This window comes from Hyalella azteca, unplaced genomic scaffold (genome assembly GCF_000764305.2).
Source record: "Hyalella azteca isolate HAZT.00-mixed unplaced genomic scaffold, Hazt_2.0.2 contig6234, whole genome shotgun sequence".
In the NCBI taxonomy this organism is placed as follows: domain Eukaryota; kingdom Metazoa; phylum Arthropoda; class Malacostraca; order Amphipoda; family Hyalellidae; genus Hyalella; species Hyalella azteca.
This window is the reverse complement of record NW_025936401.1, coordinates 7622-28643: the sequence shown is the minus strand read 5'-3', so window position 1 is coordinate 28643 and position 21022 is coordinate 7622. Positions and strand designations below refer to the sequence as shown.

Sequence of the window (21022 nt, the reverse complement as noted above, 5' to 3'; positions counted from 1 at the left end):
GCCAATGACCCGCAGTGGGCTCGCTGCCCCATGTTACCCTATATGCAATTGAACATAATTCGTGAAGTACCTCCTGTTCATGATCAAATATTTGAAAAAAATTCCTACCTCTAAATATATTGATAGAAACATGTATATTGTGATTTATCATTTGAACATACAGAAAATATGCTTGTATATGTCGAAAATATAAACAAATTTAAGTAGAAAAATTTGGTACCTCGGCAGGAAAATTTTTCTAATGAATTTAACAGTCTCAAAAACATGAATTAAAAATATGTAAAAATAATGAACGTATGATGGACACTTTGATAAAAGATTCTTCTAGGAGCTCAGACACTCTTGGCCTCAACATCACCCGGCCAGTTGACCCAACAATATAGATCAGGGCCTATACTTTCAAAAAACGTTAAGAGATCGTAAGTTCATTAGCCAATCATTGACGGTCTTTCGAGCAAAATCCACCAATCATAGACAAGAAAATAGAGCGTAAGTACTTACGTACACTTAGCGAGTTTTGAAAGCAAGGCTCCTGATTTCGTGCAGTCTCATGCAATACAAAGACGAGCTCAGCTCAGGAGTGGTGTACATCTGAGGAAAAAACACTAAGAATTAAGTGAAAAATATAACTCAGTGCTCACTGCAGTGAGTGACAGAGAGCGCATTTTCTCGTCGACTAAAACGTGAAGTCACGGACGGACAGACGGACGGTCAGACAGACGGACGGACATGAGCATAATCGGGCATTTTTTCAATAAATGAGAAAATGCGCTAAAAAGCGTTGACAATTCTTCCTAAAAATCTGTGTGGGTGTGAGGCAAACAAGCCCAGTGTGTTCTTGTGCCGATCAAACGTGTCAGGAGCAACACAGCTGCGTTGGGAGCAACACAGCTGCGTAGGGAGCAACACAGCTGCGTAGGGAGCGACACAGCTGCGTAGGGAGCAACACAGCTGCGTAGGGAGCGACACAGTTTCGTAGGGAGCAAAAATAACTGGGCAAAATATCGGTGACGTGTGCGCCAGCCAAAAGCCAGCTAGAGGATGCTTAAAATCTACTCACTTCGCATAATAATGTAAATTTGTAATAAATTTAAATTTCCCTCACTCAAGATACATTTGATTTTCCAATATAGTCCAGTATGTTACTAATTTCTAATATAAATTTTGTGGCTTGATACCCTTTGTTTTCCTAAGCTTTATTATTCAGCCACAAAATGAAATTAAACTTTGTTATTAATAGTCAATAAATGGGTTTTAATGGAAAATCTAGTTCATATTTAAATTTATTAAGTAAACATTCCATTCAGAACTAAACAGTTAGGTTTCTTCTAGATAATTAAATACGAGTAAAGTGAGAGTTTCATGATAATTACATAATAATAAATATTTTTTAATAAAACTACTTCAGTTCAAATATTTCCAAGGAAATAATGGTGCCACGATTAGGGGAAAATAGGGTTAGGGGAATCGGAATTTGGAAAAAGGGGTTTTAGAACTCGGGTTCAAATGAAACTGGATCCTAGAAACAGCAAGAAAGTGTCCAAAGCGTAGAAAGGAACAACAGTTAAACATTTCAAGAGGTAGATTATTTTGAGACTAATATCGATAAATATTAGTTTACAGTTTTTAAACATAGGAAATAAATATTTTAGAATTCGTGACTAGATGTACATTGTTAGGCAGCATCTCAGAACGCGTAAAATATTTAAATGATGAGCTGAACTGATAAAATAAGAGATGGAGATGATAAATAAAGTATTTCAAATATTCACTTCACTATTATTTCAAATATTCACATTTATTTAGGGTTGTAATAATAACCTTCATGTTAACACGTGTGTGTAAAAATAACCTACACGCTAACGCTTGTTTGCACCCTGCTATGGACTAGAGGTGTGGAAGCTAGGAATGGAGGGAAAGATCATTGTAAACAGTACCAGATATAAGCCATGCCAAAATATGAATGTATATATGATGGTAGTAGAGATGGGGAGAGAGAGCGTCAGTCCATGATGGAGGTGATTCTGAATGAGAGAGGTGAGACTAACGAGGTGGGGCATGAGAGAACAAGCGAAGAGTGGATGGCGATAATTACGGGTCTGTATGAGGGAGCAACTGCGGCGATGTTTGAGACTGGGAAGAGATATTTGGAAAACGTGTGGAGGATGAGGGAGAGGAGGAGGATGATAAGAGTGCAGGGTTCAGAGAGGGAGGAGGGGAATGTGGTAAGGCAAAGGTGGCCGGGCAGAATGTTTTAGTACATTGTTTCTGTATTTTTGGGATGTTGACGAGTATAATTGAATGTTATAGTCTTTTAGGAGTGTAGTAAATACTTATCAATAGAACTTTTTTGTATGAATGCGACGTGAACTTTAAAATTTTTTAGTAAAGCTTTTTATTCTAGGAAAAGCTTATTATGCAGCGTGAATTACCAATCCAAAGGTTATGACAGGAGGTCAGCAGGAACCCCAATTCCCATTCCGAAAGTAATACAAATATTTCCAGAACATATAACTCATCAAGAACAAACGTGCTGAATGCTTTGGAAGAGATTAAAAAAAATTGTTGCACACCTTGGGAATTGATTAAAGAAAGACAGTGACAGAACTAGCGCCATGCGTACTATGACAACTCGGTAATCTCGCAAATTTTCAGCTCCTCGATCATAAAATTCGATCATAAAACGGTCGACAATTTAAGAATAGAAATATAGGGGATAAAATTAAGTGAGGGCTTTTATTCATTTATATAAGGCAGGGAAAGATAAGAAATTAAATATCCTCGCAAAAATAAAAAGCAATCGACAAAAATCGTGGAAGTGCATGCGGGCAAAGTTTAACTAATTAATGTCCTTCTTATACGAAAACTCACTTCGTATGCACCAACTTATCCCGAGGCAGCAACCTCTTCGAGGTCACGTACTAGAATAGAAGCATCACAGCTGGACTTTCCCACGAGCAACTTCATACATGTTTTTTAACGTGGGAATAATTGTTCACAGTCTTTAAATTTGCTGAATCGTTTTCATTCATTTTAAAAATGCTCATACGTCAAGTTTTGTCATTTTTTTATATCGTCTAATGGTGTCGCAATGGTAAGGATTATCACAATCATTACCACGAAAACAAATGAAAACTTTAGTTTCGGCTATTGTCCCGACCACCATATGCCCCCAGGAAGCGTCAGTTGCATTTTATCACACGAGAAGCAATCAAGCAAGAGGAAGGTTATTATTAAACACATTTTTTAACATGTAGGTTATTCATGCACACACGTGTGACTGGTATGGTTATTATGACACACACATGTTAATAAGAAGGTTATTTATACACACTCGTTTTAAAATTAATGTTATTATTACACTCTTATATGTTTACACGAAGGTTATTATTACATTCATGTCATGTTCACATGAAGGTTATGATTACACTCGTGTTAACATTTAGATTATTGTTACAACCATACATGAATGTCAACAGAATCACACATTAAAAATAATAAATTTGGTCCGAACCATAATAACAGTTCAATCTTTGGGAAAATAACAGAATTGGCAAATTAGAAGTTATTAATCGTAGAAATCATTATATATCTGAAACTCTTTAATAGTATATTTTTATTAAATGATACGCGAATTTAAATTAAAACCTGCAACGCCGTACGTTGGCATAGTGTACTTGTAAACAAAATATTTTGAATGGTTTCATAGATGATATAAGAGAGAAACGTATATCATAGCATATAATAATTGAATTTACTGAAAATAGTGAAGCACTAATTGGAACTTCAAGGTTTGAAACTTTGAGTATTGATTTGTGCTTAAAGATTTCTTATTTACCATACAAAAAATTTATAAAATTTTAATTAGCTGGGTGACAAAGAATAAAAAAACATTTGTTAATGATTATTTTTTTATTTACATTAATGTAAAAAATCCGTTATTGTTATACTCTGAGTAATATACCAGTACGGAAGTATGATTGTCATGGTCAAGAGGACTTAGTTGCATCATCAAGCAAAGCGTTTATCAATATCGTTCAGACCAATCGACAACTGAAAATTAAAACTGAATGAAGAAAGTCTTCCCTAGTTAATATAACAACGACCTCCACCGCTTCGATTTAGAACTGAAAACAACGAAATATTCATGAATTAACATCTGAGGTAAATTGAGTTCTGCAAGGAAATCTGGGCGTCACATTTAGACAACAGACAGCAATAATAAGCACATGTTAGAGATAAGATACTGCAGGCGCCGGGGGCCGAATGCCGGGACCCGAGCACAACTCATCCAGACGTCGGGCGAGCAGCACGCAGCACCTCCCTGCAGTCTAACTGCACGCACGACGGCAACACCGTGTAGGTGAAAATGGTTACATGCGAACATCTTTTGAAAAATGATAGATTTTGTTGAGCAATTTTATTTTTGAGATTCATCCAACAATTCCGGGTTCCTATTTTATAATTCATCCGAGTATTTTTTCCCTTTGCATTAAACAACTTCGGGTTGCGGTTTATTTTTTTCACTTACAACCACCGTGTTCTCAATTGATTCCGCTACAAAGGCACTTCTTACTGATGGAGTCAAATACATATGGCAATATTGGCAGATAAGATGATGATTGATGTGGGCAAGATAACGTAGCCTAATGAGGGGGCGAGGAGAGGAGGGAATGTTCGTATAGCTTCTCTATATAAGTGATACCGTTCGTCGTGGGAATTTGCTCTAATTTAGAAAAAATTTAAATTTTGAAGTGTTAATGAAATGAATAAGTTACTCCTTTTACTGCGCAGGAAACTGAAAATTCAGAAGGCAGGAAAGGCGTCGAAATGTTACGAAGAATTCCCGTGGTGAGAATCATTACGACTTTTTTTTATGAACTAAGCATTTAATACTTGTGGTTCACATCGATATATTTTGCAAAAAAGATTTTATGAATTTTAAATCGCCTTTAGCCTATGCTAATTAATGATCGATTGCATTTGAAAGTTGTACTGGTCGCCATTGCAGGCCATTGTATAAGGACCTATGTGAGATATTGTGGTTCACATTGAAACATTTATTGCTTTTGGACAATTAATTTACATTTTCAGAGCGTGATGAGGTCATAATATTGGTTATCATATATAAAAAAATACTAGCAATTAAATTTATGCTTCGATAACAAGGCACGTCTTTTATGTCCATTTATTTTCATTGTGTATTTTGTATATTTGCTCTTAAGTGGATTTTTATCATTTAAAAATACCTATTTTTACAATCATTTTGAAATATCAATATGATTCAATTAATTTCACCGCTATTTTTCGTTTGCTTCGGAAACCTTGTCATTTCTGTCACATAATAAATCTAACTCATCATTTATTCATCTTTTCCCTTGTTTTTTAAGGTGTTGCTGATCGTCGCGGTGGCGGTCAGGTGAGGGTTAAGTACAAACAAATATATTTATTTAATTTCTCATTTCCACTCATTTTCCGTTAAAAAATTGTCGATGTCAATACAAAATTCCAGGGCAGGCACTTTCAAAACATTGCTTCGTAACTCCGAACATTGATCAAGCTTTATTTCTGTAGTTGTTGAGCGTCAATCCGTATATGCATCCGTACCTGACAGTGGCCAGTATGCTAAATAGGGCACTAGCACTACGAAGTAGCACTATGCACTACGAAGTGTCCTGTTGGTATGCTAAATACGTCACAGACACTAAGCACTTCGAAGTAGCTCTACAATGTTTAGTGTCGCTTAGTGTCGCACTACTGATTCGTATGCAGAAAGACTTTGAAGTGCTACTTCGCTGTTAGAGTACTTTATAGTGCCTCACTACGCTATGAGTATATTGAAGAATGGTAGTTAAGTGCTCAAATAAGTAATAATTATTCCCTAAGTAATTCTCATTCTTTGAAGAAGATTGATGTAAAATGTCTAATTGTGATGGTATATATTGGTACTAGTGAAAATTGTGATAGTGAGCTGAAATTCGCAATGCGTCTGCGCACCTTGCCCATCATATATTCAAAGGCCACGCTTCCCAAACACATCGAACAAAAGAGAGAAGCATGAAAAGTTCTCGCAGAAGAAGTCAAATGACTAAAAAAAATTAAACATGGTAATAAAAACAAGAAAAGTATTTTCTATTTCTACGCTGTTCATCTGTTTCGCCAAGGAAAATGTCAGCCATAAGAATAACATGTTATTCACTGAAGCGGTGCACTTTTTTATATTCATAGCATGTTGTTCCTGAGGTTTTTACGCGATGATGCTTTTGCTGTAAGACAAGCAGATCCATAGCTGACGAAGTAAACAAGGTGAGATATACCGTAGTGTCGTCGTGAAGTGCGGTGTGTAGGACACTTCAGATTTTTGTAGTGCGCGTTATGCTTTTGGCCCTATTTAGCATACCAACCGTAGTGTTCCATGCCGCACTATGGCTTGTAGTGCGTAGTGCTACTTCATTGTGCTAGTGCCCTATTTAGCATGCCAACCGTAGTGTTCCATGTCGCACTAGTAGGCACTACGGCTTGTAGTGCGTAGTGCTACTTCGTAGTGCTAGTGCCCTATTTAGCATACGGGCCAATAAATGCTCTTGAACCTTTCTTTGTTGAAGTTAAACACTAGATGTCTAGAAAATTGCACGTTTATGCAAATTAGTTATGAGCCTGGCACTCCGATATAAAGGGGCTATTGGAGTATCCAGCATGACTACCGTGTCGGGATTACCAAGCGGGGAAAGGAATTTTTTAGTTTTTAGGCAATTAAAGCACGAAGTGTTACAAAACGCTGTCTTGATTGAAAAATATCAGTAATTAGCGCTAAAATTTTTTACTACCACAGATAATTTTTTAATTCAACGTCGTGGTGATGATGGAGGTTTGGTTGGTTTAATGTCAAAGGGAACATGTAAGTGAAAAATCGAAAATATAGACTTCTCCGGCTGTTCGTTAATTTGTGTGTTCACTATAGCCGGCGAAGCGCACCTAAAACCTATGCCTTCAATGATCACAAATTTTAGTTTTTATACTCACTTGAAAACTTGTAATTTTGATCTTGAAAATCTATCTCCTACGATTTTAAAGCTATAGCATTGAAAGATGTACCATTCGATTCCTAAAGACCTGATCTGGCTATCATCCGGCAACTTTTTCTGATTCATTTTTTGTTTGGATTGTCTTGAAAAAACGGGGGGGGGGTGTAGGGACCATAATTAGAAAAATCTTAAAAATCACATAGATATGAAAAAACTTAGAAAAGTTATTGGATGATCGCTAGATATGGCCTTTACGAGTCGAATGATATGTCTCTCGATGTTGTAGCACGTTAATTGAATGATGAAATTGATTTTTTGTTTGATTTCTACAGCCTTTTTTGCCGTTGTCCATGTATATCACGTTTTCTTAAAAATTTTCAAACAATTAACACGAACGAAAAAAAGTCTTAGATTTCTATTATATATATGTGTGCCAAGTTTCAAAAGGATCCATCCATAATTAAAATTTTTTATGACGCACATGCCCTACTTGAGGGAAGCATGTACGTCATTGGTTCCCTTGAAACAGATATTTCTTTAATTCGGATTGATTTAGTTAGAAACTATAAAGAAGACATAAAAAACGAATTCGTTAACACTAAAGTGATGTTCAAATTCGGGGATTGGGATATCCCAAGCAACGCCAGACTGAGCTGCTTGCTGAATGACATATAAATTAGCCACACCACAACAGCAGTTCAACCTGGCGTTTCTCACGAGGTTGCACGTGACAATCTGTAAGTTCAACAAGCGCGTTAACCTGACTGGGTAGGATGGAACTGCTCGGTGATGGCAAGTAGGATGCCCAACTAACTGAATGTATGCATCGGCAGAGAACTGATAAATGTTGTGGCAGCCAATTAGCCAAGATTCCGACGCATAATTCCGATCTTGATAATCTAATCTGGTACTGTTACGTTCAAAAAATGTAACAAGGTTAGTGAAGAAGACTGAATGTCAATCAAAATATTTCAAATACTCTAGCAGATTTTAGAAATCGATTAATAATTACGATACAAGTTAACTAAAACTTTGTTCTCGGGCGCAGAGGCCTACCAACGCTCGAGTCAACCCTCTGCCCGATTGGGTCGGTCACTAAACAAGAGTTCCACTGCGCCAGTTGTCTACAGCCATACTTGTGTGATCCATTAGGGGGACTAGTGGTGCTACCCATATGTCTTGATGGCACAGTGAGTACCCAACGCATTCAAATTATATAGATAATTCATTTTACTGTGAAAATTTAAGTGCAGTAAAGTGAAGTGAATTGGTGCTAATCTTCCGGATGCAAGTTTTAGGATGTGCTAAAAATGTTGAGTTTTCGATCGACAAATTGGTTATGGAAGACTCATCAATATCTTTCAAATGTTGTCATCAATAGATTTAATTAACGGATAAATTATTTTCAGACGATATTATTTTGGAACTATTAGACTTCCATCAATTGCTCAATATTCGATACGATGTTCAACTCTAATTTATTAGAATATCTTCTATCCGATTGCTCAATTTTCAGGTGTGTGAGGAAGTCTTTGAAGAACAGGCTACGTGCATCCCAATGGCAGATGCCACGAAATGTATTTGCGACAGCGACAGGTGCGACGACTACAATGAATTATACACCGACAAATGCAACGCGGACGGTATAGTCGACGTGGTTGACTGCGCCGGCAGCATAAAAGGTGCTGGAGCATGCCTGAGTGGGTACTGTGTTGACTGCACCTCTTATGGTATGCCTGACCCAGAAGTTATGGTAATACCACCCAAATGTAACATCGGATACCAATGTGACAATGGGTTGGTTGGTAAATCGGGAAAGGTTTGCGCTGCGGACGAGTACGTTTCAAAAGACTACATCTGCGCCCCGGCTCCTCCCGAGCCCTGTTTCGCGGGGAATCTATGCACTGGGGTTTGTCCTGACCTGCTGAACTGCACCCAGTACTACTTCTGTGACCCAAATGGGGGTGAACCAGGAGGACCTTATGATTGTGGTAAAGACTATTTCTTCAACCCAGACACAAGAACATGTGAGCAAGGATATCAAGGAGTTTGCGATTTATGGACTCAGTGCGATTTTTCAAACCTAGTTCATGTCACAACTACCGCAACAACGTCTGATGTAACAACAGGTCTGCTATTGGAAAACGAATCAGTCATTGATGACGACTCGTGGTAAATCCATAGATAGTTCTCACAAATGTCAAAACTTGCGGAGCTAACTATGAAACAATGATCCTGATGGACGAAATTACGAACTAACATTTTATAACTCAGGTTATTGAAATGTTAATAAATTGAATTCAGATACGACGGAAGTTATTTATCAATAATTGTTGGAAATAAAAAGACTATAAAAATTGTGGTCACTTTAATTCTCCAGAGCAAAACAATCGAAAATATAAATGAGTTAACCCTTTATGAGGGTCAGTCCTAACTTAACCTAACAGAGAAGACGTCAGTCAATACAAACTGCGCGTTGTATCTACAATACTTCATCCTTGTACTTGTATCCTCCCGAATCTAAATTAAAGCTTTATAAGACCTTCTTTTCACCTGTTAATATTTTTTTCTACTGGTTTCGAGGAATAATGTTTTTTTTAAAGTTGTACCTGTAAGAAAATGGCTCCTGGAAATCTATTGTTTGAACTCTCAAATCCAACAAAAAGTACAATCCGTAAAATTGGGAAAAGCTTGAACATTAAACGTCCTTGTTGTATCATCCCGAATCAAAATAAAAAAAAAGCTTCACATAACCTTTGATCCACCTGAAATTTTTTCTACTGTTTTCGAGGAATAATGGTCATTTGAAAAGTCGCACCAATAAAAAAATGGCTCAAGAAAATTTATTGTTCGAACTTTTAAATCTAACCAAAAGTATAATCCGTAAAATTGAGAAAGGCTATACTCTGTGGTCTCGTAATTGTAGAAATTAATTTTGTAAAGAACAACTTCCCCCGAACTATTCAAGTACCATTAAGCAAATCTGATGAAAAACCGGAGACTTGGCTGTATGAACAATATACCATTTTTTTTACAATTCATACGATAATTTTCGTTGTTCGTCGAAAAATATTGTTCGGTATACCGAAAATCTTGTTACCAAAAGATATTTTTGATATATTAACGACGTTGCTTTGAATGCAACTATATTAATTTCCAAGTAGCAAGATGCAGTGAATAATAAAGGTCCGTTGGACCGACCCCAGTTTCTACACCGCGCTCGCCTTGAGCGGTGCCTAAAGCTTGCAGCAGTACTCAAGATTGGGGAGCAAGAGGGCTATAAATATAATATATATTGTGCATAATATTATTTTAAGTGCTTCTATAGTTGTCCCAACAAAGATATGTTGCATGTAATTAAATAGGTTTTAGGACACTGACAGCCTTAACCTTGCGACATTTTGATAATTTTAGGACGGATACAATCAACAGTTCTGTTGAACGACTACGACGTGTAGGTATTTTTTTTTATCTGACTTTATGTGCAAGTTATATTCTTAAGTTTTCAGAACCATGAGCAATGCCCTAAGGGAAAGAAAAACAAAATTGCATTCAACGGAACTTGCTTGTTCGCAGCTATTAATTAAAGGTATATATTGAAGGATATCTGCCATTTTGAATATATGCAATGTTGAATAATTGATGAATTTTTCATGTTTGATTATGGCAAACATTCAAGTATTGTCAAAATTTTGTTTTTAAAAAAATAAATGAAATTAGACTACTCTACTTGCAGGCCTTTATGTCATGAAGGAAAGTAAGCACTACATATTCAACCATAAAGTGTGAATTGCATGGTCATGTAAGTTAAGATTCACTTCTTGTGAGGATCATCGCATTTACGTATCTTCTTAATAAATTTCGCGAATGATTGTATAGGAGTGCGGGGGAATGGATCTGTGATAGCTATCCACTGTTCGAGGAGGTCAGTCTAACGACATGGCCTGTATTTATTTTCGGTAATACAAGATGCAATTAATCTTCCCAAATTCTTCATTCCTCATCCCAGTTGCATTAAACCCAATTGATTCGGACGATAAGTTCAAGCAAGTAAGGCGTACTTATAGCTTTAATATGTCATTCAAACCTAGATACATGGCATCTAGCAAATCACTCGTACCTACAGCTATATTGCTTTGACATGTCATTTATAACAATAGTTATAGCTGTAGCATGTCCGTCATAACTAAAGTTATAGGTCAAGCAAGTCTCTTAGCTGCCTAGTTATAGCTCTGGCTTGTCCTTTTAATAACTTGCTATATAATTTTAGCATATCACTTACTATATAGGTGAAGGTATCATTTGTCATACACATGCCTGTTCATATATCTTTACCGAGCCACCATTACAGGGTTGCAAAAATCCCAGGTTTTTTTTTAAGTGTCCCACCCACCCGGTTAATTTTATAAAAACCCAGGGTTTTGTTGCGAAAACGGGCGAAATGTGTAAAAATCTTTTTTCACTTATTCAATTTATACCTAGCTCAAAGTTCTTTTCAGTTATGCTTATTATTATAAATTTTATGCTGAAGAGTAACCAGTATAAACCTTCGTTACATTTGCCATAGCCTTTAATAAAATAATTGTAAATTTTTAAATTGTGAGCCAATGATGCATCATTAACTTGTTGTGTCACTATTCGAACAGTGTTGTATCACAACAGTGACCCATCTGTGTCAGGCTACAAGTCAATGTAAAAATATGCATCAAATCAATTAACCCAGATCTGCAGTTGTCTTGTTTCTCAAAACTCATATTTTGCAAGACTCCAAAAAATAAAATTAACAGGTAATACGTTTGAAAAATTGGACTAAGCACTTTGAATTTGTGCCAAACCTTGAGGCTTCTCCTATTGCAGTACATGCTCAATAATTTCCTGGTTTGTATTGCTACTACTAATGAGGGCTGCTAACTAGAGGCCTAAATTATGCAAAATTAAATAAAATACATGTTCTTAGCAAAACTTAGTGCAGAAAAAAACACTAGCAAAATAATTTTTCTGAGTGCATTATATCTTTAATTAAAAACAATACATACATAGACGATTTGAACTTCCTTCAGCACTGCCAGCCTTTTTTTGTAGAGAATTTCAAGGTATGAATCTATTTAAAGAGCCATATTATCGAGTGTTTATATGAACACATGACAAAACCGACAGAAGTCCATAAACTTAACTTCCCTCACTTTGTGCTTTTGGTAATGCATAATTTTGTTAGAACTTGTATGGACTTTTGAGTTGGTTAATAAAAAGTTATATTAAACAAGAAGTTATAGCCTTGAATGGCATAGTGTATGTAAATATCATTGAATAAGTAATTGTTGTTAAGACTAATAAGGGTGTTTTTCTATTTCATTATGAGAAACTACAGTATTTAAATTAAATTAACACTTATGCTGATGATTATATTAAACCTATAGTTCAAGTAGGGTAACGTAAAATAATTACAAAAAACCTCTGTGAACTCTATTACTCTAGTTATGAAGAGAAAAAATTGCTAAGAATTTAGACAAAATCACAAATGGGCTTCGATATGAAGGAGATATCAATTGGTCACTTTTTGATATTCATGTCGTTGTCGTCGGTCCTAATTGACTGTAGAGCAAGTTAGGGGACCTAGTAACATTTATGAAACTTTATAATGCGTGGGATTTTCTAGGACTCAAATCGATGTAGTCTTTTTATAGAAGTTTGCAGTATATATATGAGATGACTGCATTTGTTCAAGAAAGTTTAATAGATATATCCTTATTAGCTTCTATCCAGTTTTATTGTTTTTGAAGTTGAAAACTATAAAATCAATTTGATGTATTTCTAAGTTTTACTTAAAATTCACTTTTCACTCATCCAGTTTTTTATAAAAGCCCAGGGTTTTCAGGTTAAAAAGCCCAACCCGGGTGGATAGGTGGGCAGCTCACCGGGCAGTTTCCCAGTGCAACCCTGCATCATTATGCTAATAAATTTATGTTTCTTGCACGTCACACATACTTTTACCTATAGCTTTAAGGTGTAATTTGTACATAGATGCGGCTCTAGTATGCCATCCGTACCAAGGAATAGCGTAAGCATGTTACTATAATATTTATAGCTACATATAGATGCTTGCGTTTTTATTAAATGATTACTAGAAAATTGTGTATAAACGTACTTGATCAGCTTAATCATGCCTTAATTTTCCCCATAATAACATGACTTGCATCGAAAATTATAGTTACTTAAGGTATACAAATTTTCTTTTCAGAAGTCGTCCTGGCAACTTTTCGTGAAGCCACCAAGTTTAACCCTCTACCGCCGTATGTCACTCTTCGGGAACATAACTTTCAACTTATACGTAAACATAATACGTTTCAACATAACAATTATACGTAAAATATTAAGTGTATCAGCCTGAGGACGTTTGTACACAACAGAGAACATTTTAAAGTTGTCGTACGTGGTGGCAACCATCAGTGCAAGTCATTTTGCGCTCACTAGAACGTATCCTTTTTGCGAAGTACCTAGGCTTGTGACAATATTGCTCCGGTTACTCGTGTCAGGCGGTTGATAGTTAAGCTGAACGAAGAGGCCTCCAAGTGTCTCAAGTATGCCCAGAACGCCTTGGTGGTGGAGGATAAAAATAAAACGTCTTAGTGGTGGAGTGTAAAGTAAAATTGTTCTCATTATTTTATGTTTTTTTTTGCAAACAGCAAGGAAAATTGCCTTAATAGCGAATTAATAAATGCTCAGAGCTAAATATCATGTCAGATTGACTTCTATTTTACAGGTTGAGAAGCAATATTGTACGAGAAAAGAATTCAACTTTACAGTAACGTCGTAGTAGCAACATTGATTAAACGTTGCATTGTAACGTCATTACGACATTCCGTGAATGAAGTTGCTTCAATTTTCAGATTACATCCATTGAAGTAGACCAATCAGCCCACAGGAAAACAGCCTGCAATAGTTCGGCCCAGAATCGTCTGCCAGTGGGCGAAAAAATTCTGCGCCACTCGGACACCGTGCGCCGGAGCTTTGCAATGAATTTGAGGACCGTCACTAACCCGTCCGTATTCATCCTAGGCATCGAATCAGCCCACTGTCGAACAGCGGCTCGTCGATGGCAGTAAGTTACGTAAGTTAACGAAGTTCCGGAGGTCACTCGTTGGCGGGCGATAGATTTCGGAACAGAACTATGCTATCGGAAACCTAACCCAAAATGCTATGAGCTAAAAGTTTTGTAATTCAACGAAGTGACGGAAGTCTAGTTCGATCCGCGATCCAAGGCTCCGGCGCGCTGTGACCGAGAGGTGTAGAATTTTTTTGCACACTGACATACGATCCTTGGCCAAACTAGTGCAGATTGTTTTACTGTGGGCTGTTTGTTCTACTTCAATGGATGTTACCTGTCTGGTGGCTTGCGGCTGAAAATGTGTAGTCCGGAAGTGTTCGAGGCTACGTTCTTGTGGGATGGGATCATGGTGGGCCATTCGAAGCACGGCAGTGGTGGTCTCCGACAGGCATCTCTTTTCTTGCTAATGACAGAATTCGTTTTCATCGAATTGCGTAGAAATGTTAGTTTAAAACATACATCCATTAGACGTAATATCGAGTGGTATGAACGAGACACTCCCGTAAGTAGTAGGTCGATGCTGGGTACATTATTTTTCCCCGGTTGACGGATTTCTTTTCTAGCGAAAAAAGATTTTTTATTATTCTGAGAGAGGATTGGATAAACGAGCGCCCCAACATGCGTGCAAGGCTGACGTTTTTTGTCATGACGCGCCGCAGGAAAGGAGAGCATTAGTTGCTCGCTTATAATTTTGGCGTAATATGCTCATAATTACTAGCATAGTATATGTTTATGCTTTATAAAAACGAACAGAGACCCTTTTCAGGAACCCAACCAGGTGACCGGGAAATTCTAAAATGAATGACCCACCATGATAATGACCAATCGACGCAATGCGTAGGTATTTATATACATTCTGATAAAATGTGGCTCAAAATAATAATTTAAATTTTAAATCAACAAGGCAGTTGATGTAAGAAATACATTGGACATCTACGAAATTTTTATCAACTAAATATTATAATTTCAATTCAATTATGAAAGCAAACTTGTTTGAATTCTCAAGGAACGGATTGAATATGTGTAGTGATGTTTCTTTGTAACTACGGAGATCAGTTATATAATAGAAAGAGAAAAATATTTAGATTTCTATTTAGTTTTTTTTTCACGAAAACAGAATGACTTAGTCGCATTATTGAACATCGTGCGGCTGGGAGCTTTACCTCGATAGTGAACAGACGCGTTTATGGACCGTGTAAATCATAATGATTTTGAGGTTGAAACATTCGGTTCTCCAAGAAGTAAGCCGCCAAATTTTCTTTAAATTGTATCGCCACATTCTATTACAATTCATTTCAAATTCAAGTAAGGTACCGCGAGGTAATCGAAAATTTAGTGAAATTTCAAGGACAGAAAAAATCAATATGATTTATGGAGTTGATGTATTCGGTTCTCTAAGAAGGTTTCGAAGCAAACTAGTGAACCTTCGTGGTGAACTAGCAAGTGGCCATAGTGCTGGGATCGAAGCGGTATGGGTAGTTGGACCCGGTGCTGAACACCAGACCGTTGAGTTGTAGTATTCAGTGTTCAGCAGCGTAGGCGTGACAGGTGGCCTCTTCGCTGGGGTCGATGCAGTAGGGGTAGTCAGGGTTGGTGCTGTGCACCAGACCGTTGGGGCACTGCATCTCCACCACCTCGTAGCTGGAGCCGCTGCCCTGGCGACACGCCCAGTATCTTTCGTTCCAGAAAATATGAATTAACGTTGATTACAATTTAGTTAGTCGACATTTGACAAAGTTTTAATACGGCATAGTATCAGAATAAATTTTATGTATGAGCTTTACCAGTAACTTCGGATTTAATTGGTTATTGACGTTTATTTCGTTATATCTTAAGTTTTTTGACCAGCTATCACCGGAAAATTTCATACAATAATATGAAAATGATGGCTACCATGATGGAAGCCCATCACTGGAACATCGCAAACTTTTTTTGTGAGTTTATGTGTACATGAGTTTATCAATGTCGTTAATTGTAAAGTGAAGAGAATGAATTATATTTTGACGTGTGAAATTATGTTTCAACTACGATCTTACGATACAAGCAAGTAATTTTCCTTCGGTGATTTGAATTAGAGCTGCACTTATGTCAGAAAACTTGAATTTTTATATTGAATTTGCTTTGAAAAACATTCAATCATGAAAGTAATTCACTTATTCCCCGTTTTTTAATTCTCAATTAAATATTTTATTAAAAACTGGGAAAAACTTACTGTGAATCACACGGTCCATGCGGGAAATTTCCAACGGTGTTTGCGTTGCAATCTTCAGGTGGTGTATCGGGCGAAACTGTTGCTGTACTCGTACGTTTTGTCCCACCATCTACTGATGTGAATTTACATGTAGTCCATGGATCACAATTAGTGGTTGTGGACTCACATAAGTACGTTTTAGGGTTGAAGTACTGGTCTGATGGGCATGAAAAATATTCGATCGCCGGAGGCACCTGATTTGGATCACAGATGTAGTACCGTGAGCAGTTAGTCAAGTCAGGACAGAGTCCAGCTGTGCATAAATCAGCTGCTGCACAAGGTATGGGCGGCGCTTGGGAACAGGAGCCATTCTTCGACACGTATTCGCCCTGGGCACAGTTCACGACTGATGAGAATGCTCCGTTAGTACATCTGTACCTGGAGCTGCATTCCTGGTCAACAAAGCTATCTACAGACCCTGAGGACGGACAAGCACTGCAAGTGCCGTTCCCAATACATCGATTACGTGAGTTACAGTCAACTACATCAGTAATGCCGCTGGCGTCACATTTGACTCTGAATTGTGAGTCGTAATCGTCGCATTTGTCGCTGGTGCACTGGCAGGCCGTGGCCGATGCAATTGGAACGCATGCTACTGTGGTTGGGGTGATCTCCTCACACACCTGACAAGAAATTATGATTATATAATATTAAAAGCTTTTTGGGGGCGGTTATTTATAGTGTCTTACTATTCATAGCATTTCCGCTGCTACGGTTAGAAAACCATCTTCTGATAAATATGTGAAGCGACCTACGTGAAATATATTGCCAGAAAATAGTTTGTGCAGAAATCGGATTCTCCTTCTACAAAAACTCTCTTCGAGAGCTAAGTATCTGGAAGACCGACAACAGCATACTGTTTACTTCTATCATCTATGAGGTTATTAAAACGTACATGATGTAAATGAACTTATTACATTCTTTGTACTTACTGTGCCTGGGTAGCAAGAAATTGGAAGTGCGACTGGTTCCTGGGTTTTGCACTCAATAGGCTGTAAGCAGCTACCACAATGTTGGGTTCCATCATGGGCACCGACACATAGGGTTGTATTGACAATAGTAGGAAGTCCTCTGCAAAGTAAATGAACAATTCTATAGATAAAGGTTTACCTGAATTTGTTCTCTTCAATGACTATAAAAAACTTCACGTAGCATAGTCTGCATAGAACCATTTTCCATCCATAGAATATACAGGAATTATAAAAAATATTGGCAGAGAGAAATAAATAATCGGTATTTAATTGGTATTAGTATTCAGTAAAACCATTCTACAATTATAGAAGTCCTTTAAATTGCTGAAATTATTGCAAAATATGAGGTATGTTGAGTGAAATACTGAGAGCAAAGTGAGAAAAGTTTTAATTTGTTCCTCACCTGGCCAACCCCGCGACCAGGAGCAGCACCTGAAACACAGAAGCTGTTACAGACGTCGTGTGTTGCAGACGATTGTCGTGTGTTGCAGACGATTGTCGTGTGTTGCAGACATGCATTGTTTTAATATAGCTAAAAATTAAATAAGAAATAATTGATATCCTACCATCGCACAGAAAATGAGGAACAAAACTTCAGCGCTTTGTCGGAAACGAAAAATTACCCAGTAGTCATGGTATGACTGTAATGAGATTACCCAGTAGTCATGGTATGACTGTAATGAGATTACCCAGTAGTCATGGTATGACTGTAATGAGACTAGAACGAATATGAGGTCAAGTTTGTCTATCACCAACATAAATCCCGTGTGTTTTCAATTACTTAAGAAGTCGATGGATTCGAAATGCAGTCAAGTAATTGAAATTCCGGGGAGTTTTAAAGCAAAGTTCATACGTTGGTTTACTATATTTGAGATTCCAATGCATTTACACCCTGTAAACTGATTCTGATATAAACTACGAACGGTGTCATCCAACTGTGTCATACAATGTAAGATTTATAAGTGCCATCGACTCGGATAATTTAATGTAATTGATAAAATAACAGCGATTTTATATCATTAATGTGAGTAAATCTTATTTTACCTGCATTTCATACAATTTCTTTTAACGATGTTGAAGCCGGCTTCCATAATGTTTTCAGAGGAGATTTGGGGACTTTGTTTTGCCTTCTCTTAGCTTTCAAGCTCTGTGAAGTTATTTTAGGTTATTAGATGCAACGAACCATCACTATTAAAACTTATGGTTTAAATCAAAATAAATTAACACAGTTCTCACCATTGTTATTTCCAATTGCATCCTGAAGCTGCTGTCGCCCTCAAAATCTGTTGGGTTCCTGCACAATTATGGACGTGAATAATATATGCAGGAAAACTCTTTCAATTCCGTATTGTCACTGCAAATAGATCTTGCTATTGTAAATGTATATTAAATTTAGCAATCAAATACCAAGGAAAGCGAGCAGCATTTTGATTCGGTATGAAATACACGTTTAAGAAATGCATGATGACACTATTGGATTCCTTCTTTTCTAAAAACTACGGAGTAAGGAAATGCTCATACAAGTAGATCCAGCCCTCTACTTACTCTACTTTTTAGCCGAAAAAGTGTCAATTTTTAGCCGTCGTGTGTGCAGTTCCTTGATCCTCAGGAAGGTGCTCTGTTCTTCTCGCCCGGGGCCTGGATGGGCTGTGCTCGGGTCACGGCAGCCGTGCCTTATATAGGCGGCCGAAAACTGACGGACTGCCCCCAGCTGACATTTTTCCGCCTGCATATCAATAAATGATTTTCCCGAGGAAAAATGCATTAAAATCTGCTATATTTTGTGACTTCGATTGCGGGAGAATATTAGTCAATGCATTAATTGCTCAATGACCTAAAATAAATTTAATTTGCAATTAAACTTCAATCAGCAGGACCTATAGTTTTTGCACGAGTGGCTTTAGCTGCTGCAAGTTTGTAACTAAAGTCCATCATTGGCTGTAATAATATTTAATGATATCACTGCTGAGGGTTGTTTTAACACAGCTATATTGAGTAAGAAGAGATAAAGCTGCATGACCCACACAAATTATTCAGAGAAATCACATCGTTATTTTAAAACTTTTCATGCCAGGAACAACGAAATTTATCTCCAGGTAATTGATAAAAAAATCAAAACTATACTCTCTTTTACCTGTGGGAATTGTATTCAATTAATTACATACTTCGAACCTTGCCACTGATTTCTTTTATATGTTGGAAAATAAGGAGCGAGTTCATTCTCATATGTTCGCCTTATTGAATCTTGCATGATTACGCCGGACGCTTTTTCTTGATCAGCGACAGCGCCATCTTGCATGTCATGCAGTCAGTTTAAATGTTTCTATAGATGTGAGTCTGACTTTATCGTGTCGATATCACATTCTTCGCTCGTTTGAAAATAATTTCAACATTTTGTGTGTGTGTGTAACTCTTCTGTGTGATCACGACGAGACTGCTTTTCAGTAGATTGCATACATTTTTTTGCAGCTCGTTTGTGTGAATTTGAGGACTGCGATGCAAAGGAGGAAAAAACCTTATTACAGCTTCAACATCTGGAATTTATTCTAGTAAAGTGGATGCAGAGAAAACTTTTCGCAGGTTTGATGCGAGGACGCAAATAAAGGGTTGAAAACCATACAAGGATTTTGAATGCTTAACTTTATCACAGGAAGTTCTTTTATGTTGTAATTGCAGGGCCGAGCAGTCAAAGTTGGGGGATTACGTTAGTATGAATGTCATATTTTCCCTTCCCAACTGTCACTTGATAGTGCAACCAACTTATCATTATATGTCTTGAGCATTGAAAGTTTGAAAAGCGAATGATAAAAAGTTAAGCGAAACATTAAAAATTTTCATATAAATTGCTCATGCATTTTTTCCTTTATTAATAGCTTAAAGCACTTAATAACGTGGGTCCTATGGTACTGAATATATATTAGAAATTCAGAGCGACCGAGACACTATCTCTCAGTCGGATCGTTTTTCTTACTGACTGATAGGACAGCAGGCATCTTGAGTAAATAAGGTCCTAATTTTGCGTTACTGTAAAAGCGCTTTTTGGGATTTAGTTCCGTAAATTCAGGTTAGCGACCTGAGCGGGACTGGGAAATGCATTTATTTCTGGGTAAATTCTTATGTGATTTTGTTCGTGTGATGGTTGCCTGTTTTAACGGTGTAATTTGTAGGTTGGAAGCACGGAAATAAACAGACGTGCTGAACAATATGTATGTCTTGCATGAATATTTGTGGTACATCTTGTGTAGCCAAAACTTAATCGGAATCTGAAGTGAACGGATGCACATGTTGTGAGCGAACGACCTTGATACTGTGTGCGATAAGCTGTGGGTTATAATCAATACCACACAACCATGGCTTCTAATTGACAAGCTGACGAAATTTTCATGTATATTTTCATATTTCGTGCTAAAATTGTATGTTCATTTATAATGCTTCATGTAATTAATCATGTAAGTAATAATATTGTGATAAAATATTATATCATACTAATAAAATATAATTTAGCCCAGATAAAAGTTTATTTACAGCTTTAAAAATCTGTTTTCGATTACTCTATATGAAGCTTTTGAAAGTACTGTGAATTATATTTTGAAATTATTATTTATGTGGATAATTTTGAACTCAAGTTTAGACTATTAGCATTTAAACTAAAATTTTGACACGATATAAA

General features: G+C 37.0%; 2 protein-coding genes across 3 annotated transcripts; one reads left to right on the top strand and one right to left on the bottom strand.

The window, feature by feature from the left end:
* Positions 1-4296: 4296 nt before the first annotated feature.
* LOC108668425 lies at positions 4297-9658 on the top strand. Of its 2 annotated transcripts, none has more exons than XM_018155651.2 (5): positions 4297-4359; positions 4795-4851; positions 5391-5419; positions 8074-8215; positions 8542-9658. In XM_018155651.2, exons 2-5 carry the CDS (start codon positions 4831-4833, stop codon positions 9199-9201), a joined length of 852 nt encoding a protein of 283 aa, XP_018011140.1. In that variant the 5' UTR covers positions 4297-4359; positions 4795-4830; the 3' UTR covers positions 9202-9658. The 2 variants fall into 2 exon arrangements, with proteins under 2 accessions (XP_018011140.1, XP_047736740.1); XM_047880784.1 differs by having other exon boundaries at positions 4297-4363.
* Positions 9659-15495: 5837 nt separating this feature from the next.
* LOC108668423 (peritrophin-48) lies at positions 15496-18989 on the bottom strand. Its single transcript, XM_018155648.2, has 6 exons — positions 18898-18989; positions 18589-18646; positions 17756-17784; positions 17314-17452; positions 16343-17004; positions 15496-15804 (listed from the first exon to the last, which is right to left on the bottom strand). The coding sequence occupies exons 2-6, from the start codon at positions 18607-18609 to the stop codon at positions 15651-15653; spliced, it is 1005 nt and encodes a 334-aa protein (XP_018011137.1). The 5' UTR covers positions 18610-18646; positions 18898-18989; the 3' UTR covers positions 15496-15650.
* Positions 18990-21022: the final 2033 nt, after the last annotated feature.

What these genes read in the sequence shown, in the direction of transcription:
- LOC108668425 (XM_018155651.2), top strand. Translation starts at nt 4,831, where the DNA reads ATGTTACGAAGAATTCCCGTG. An exon ending in TGTTACGAAGAATTCCCGTG is followed by an intron (nt 4,852 to 5,390) that starts GTGAGAATCATT and finishes TTGTTTTTTAAG; the next exon opens with GTGTTGCTGATCGTCGCGGT. An exon ending in ATCGTCGCGGTGGCGGTCAG is followed by an intron (nt 5,420 to 8,073) that starts GTGAGGGTTAAG and finishes TCTCGGGCGCAG; the next exon opens with AGGCCTACCAACGCTCGAGT.
- LOC108668423 (XM_018155648.2), bottom strand. Translation starts at nt 18,609, where the DNA reads ATGCAATTGGAAATAACAATG. An exon ending in CTGGTCGCGGGGTTGGCCAG is followed by an intron (nt 17,453 to 17,755) that starts GTGAGGAACAAA and finishes TTTACTTTGCAG; the next exon opens with AGGACTTCCTACTATTGTCA. An exon ending in CATGGACCGTGTGATTCACA is followed by an intron (nt 15,805 to 16,342) that starts GTAAGTTTTTCC and finishes CTGGAACGAAAG; the next exon opens with ATACTGGGCGTGTCGCCAGG.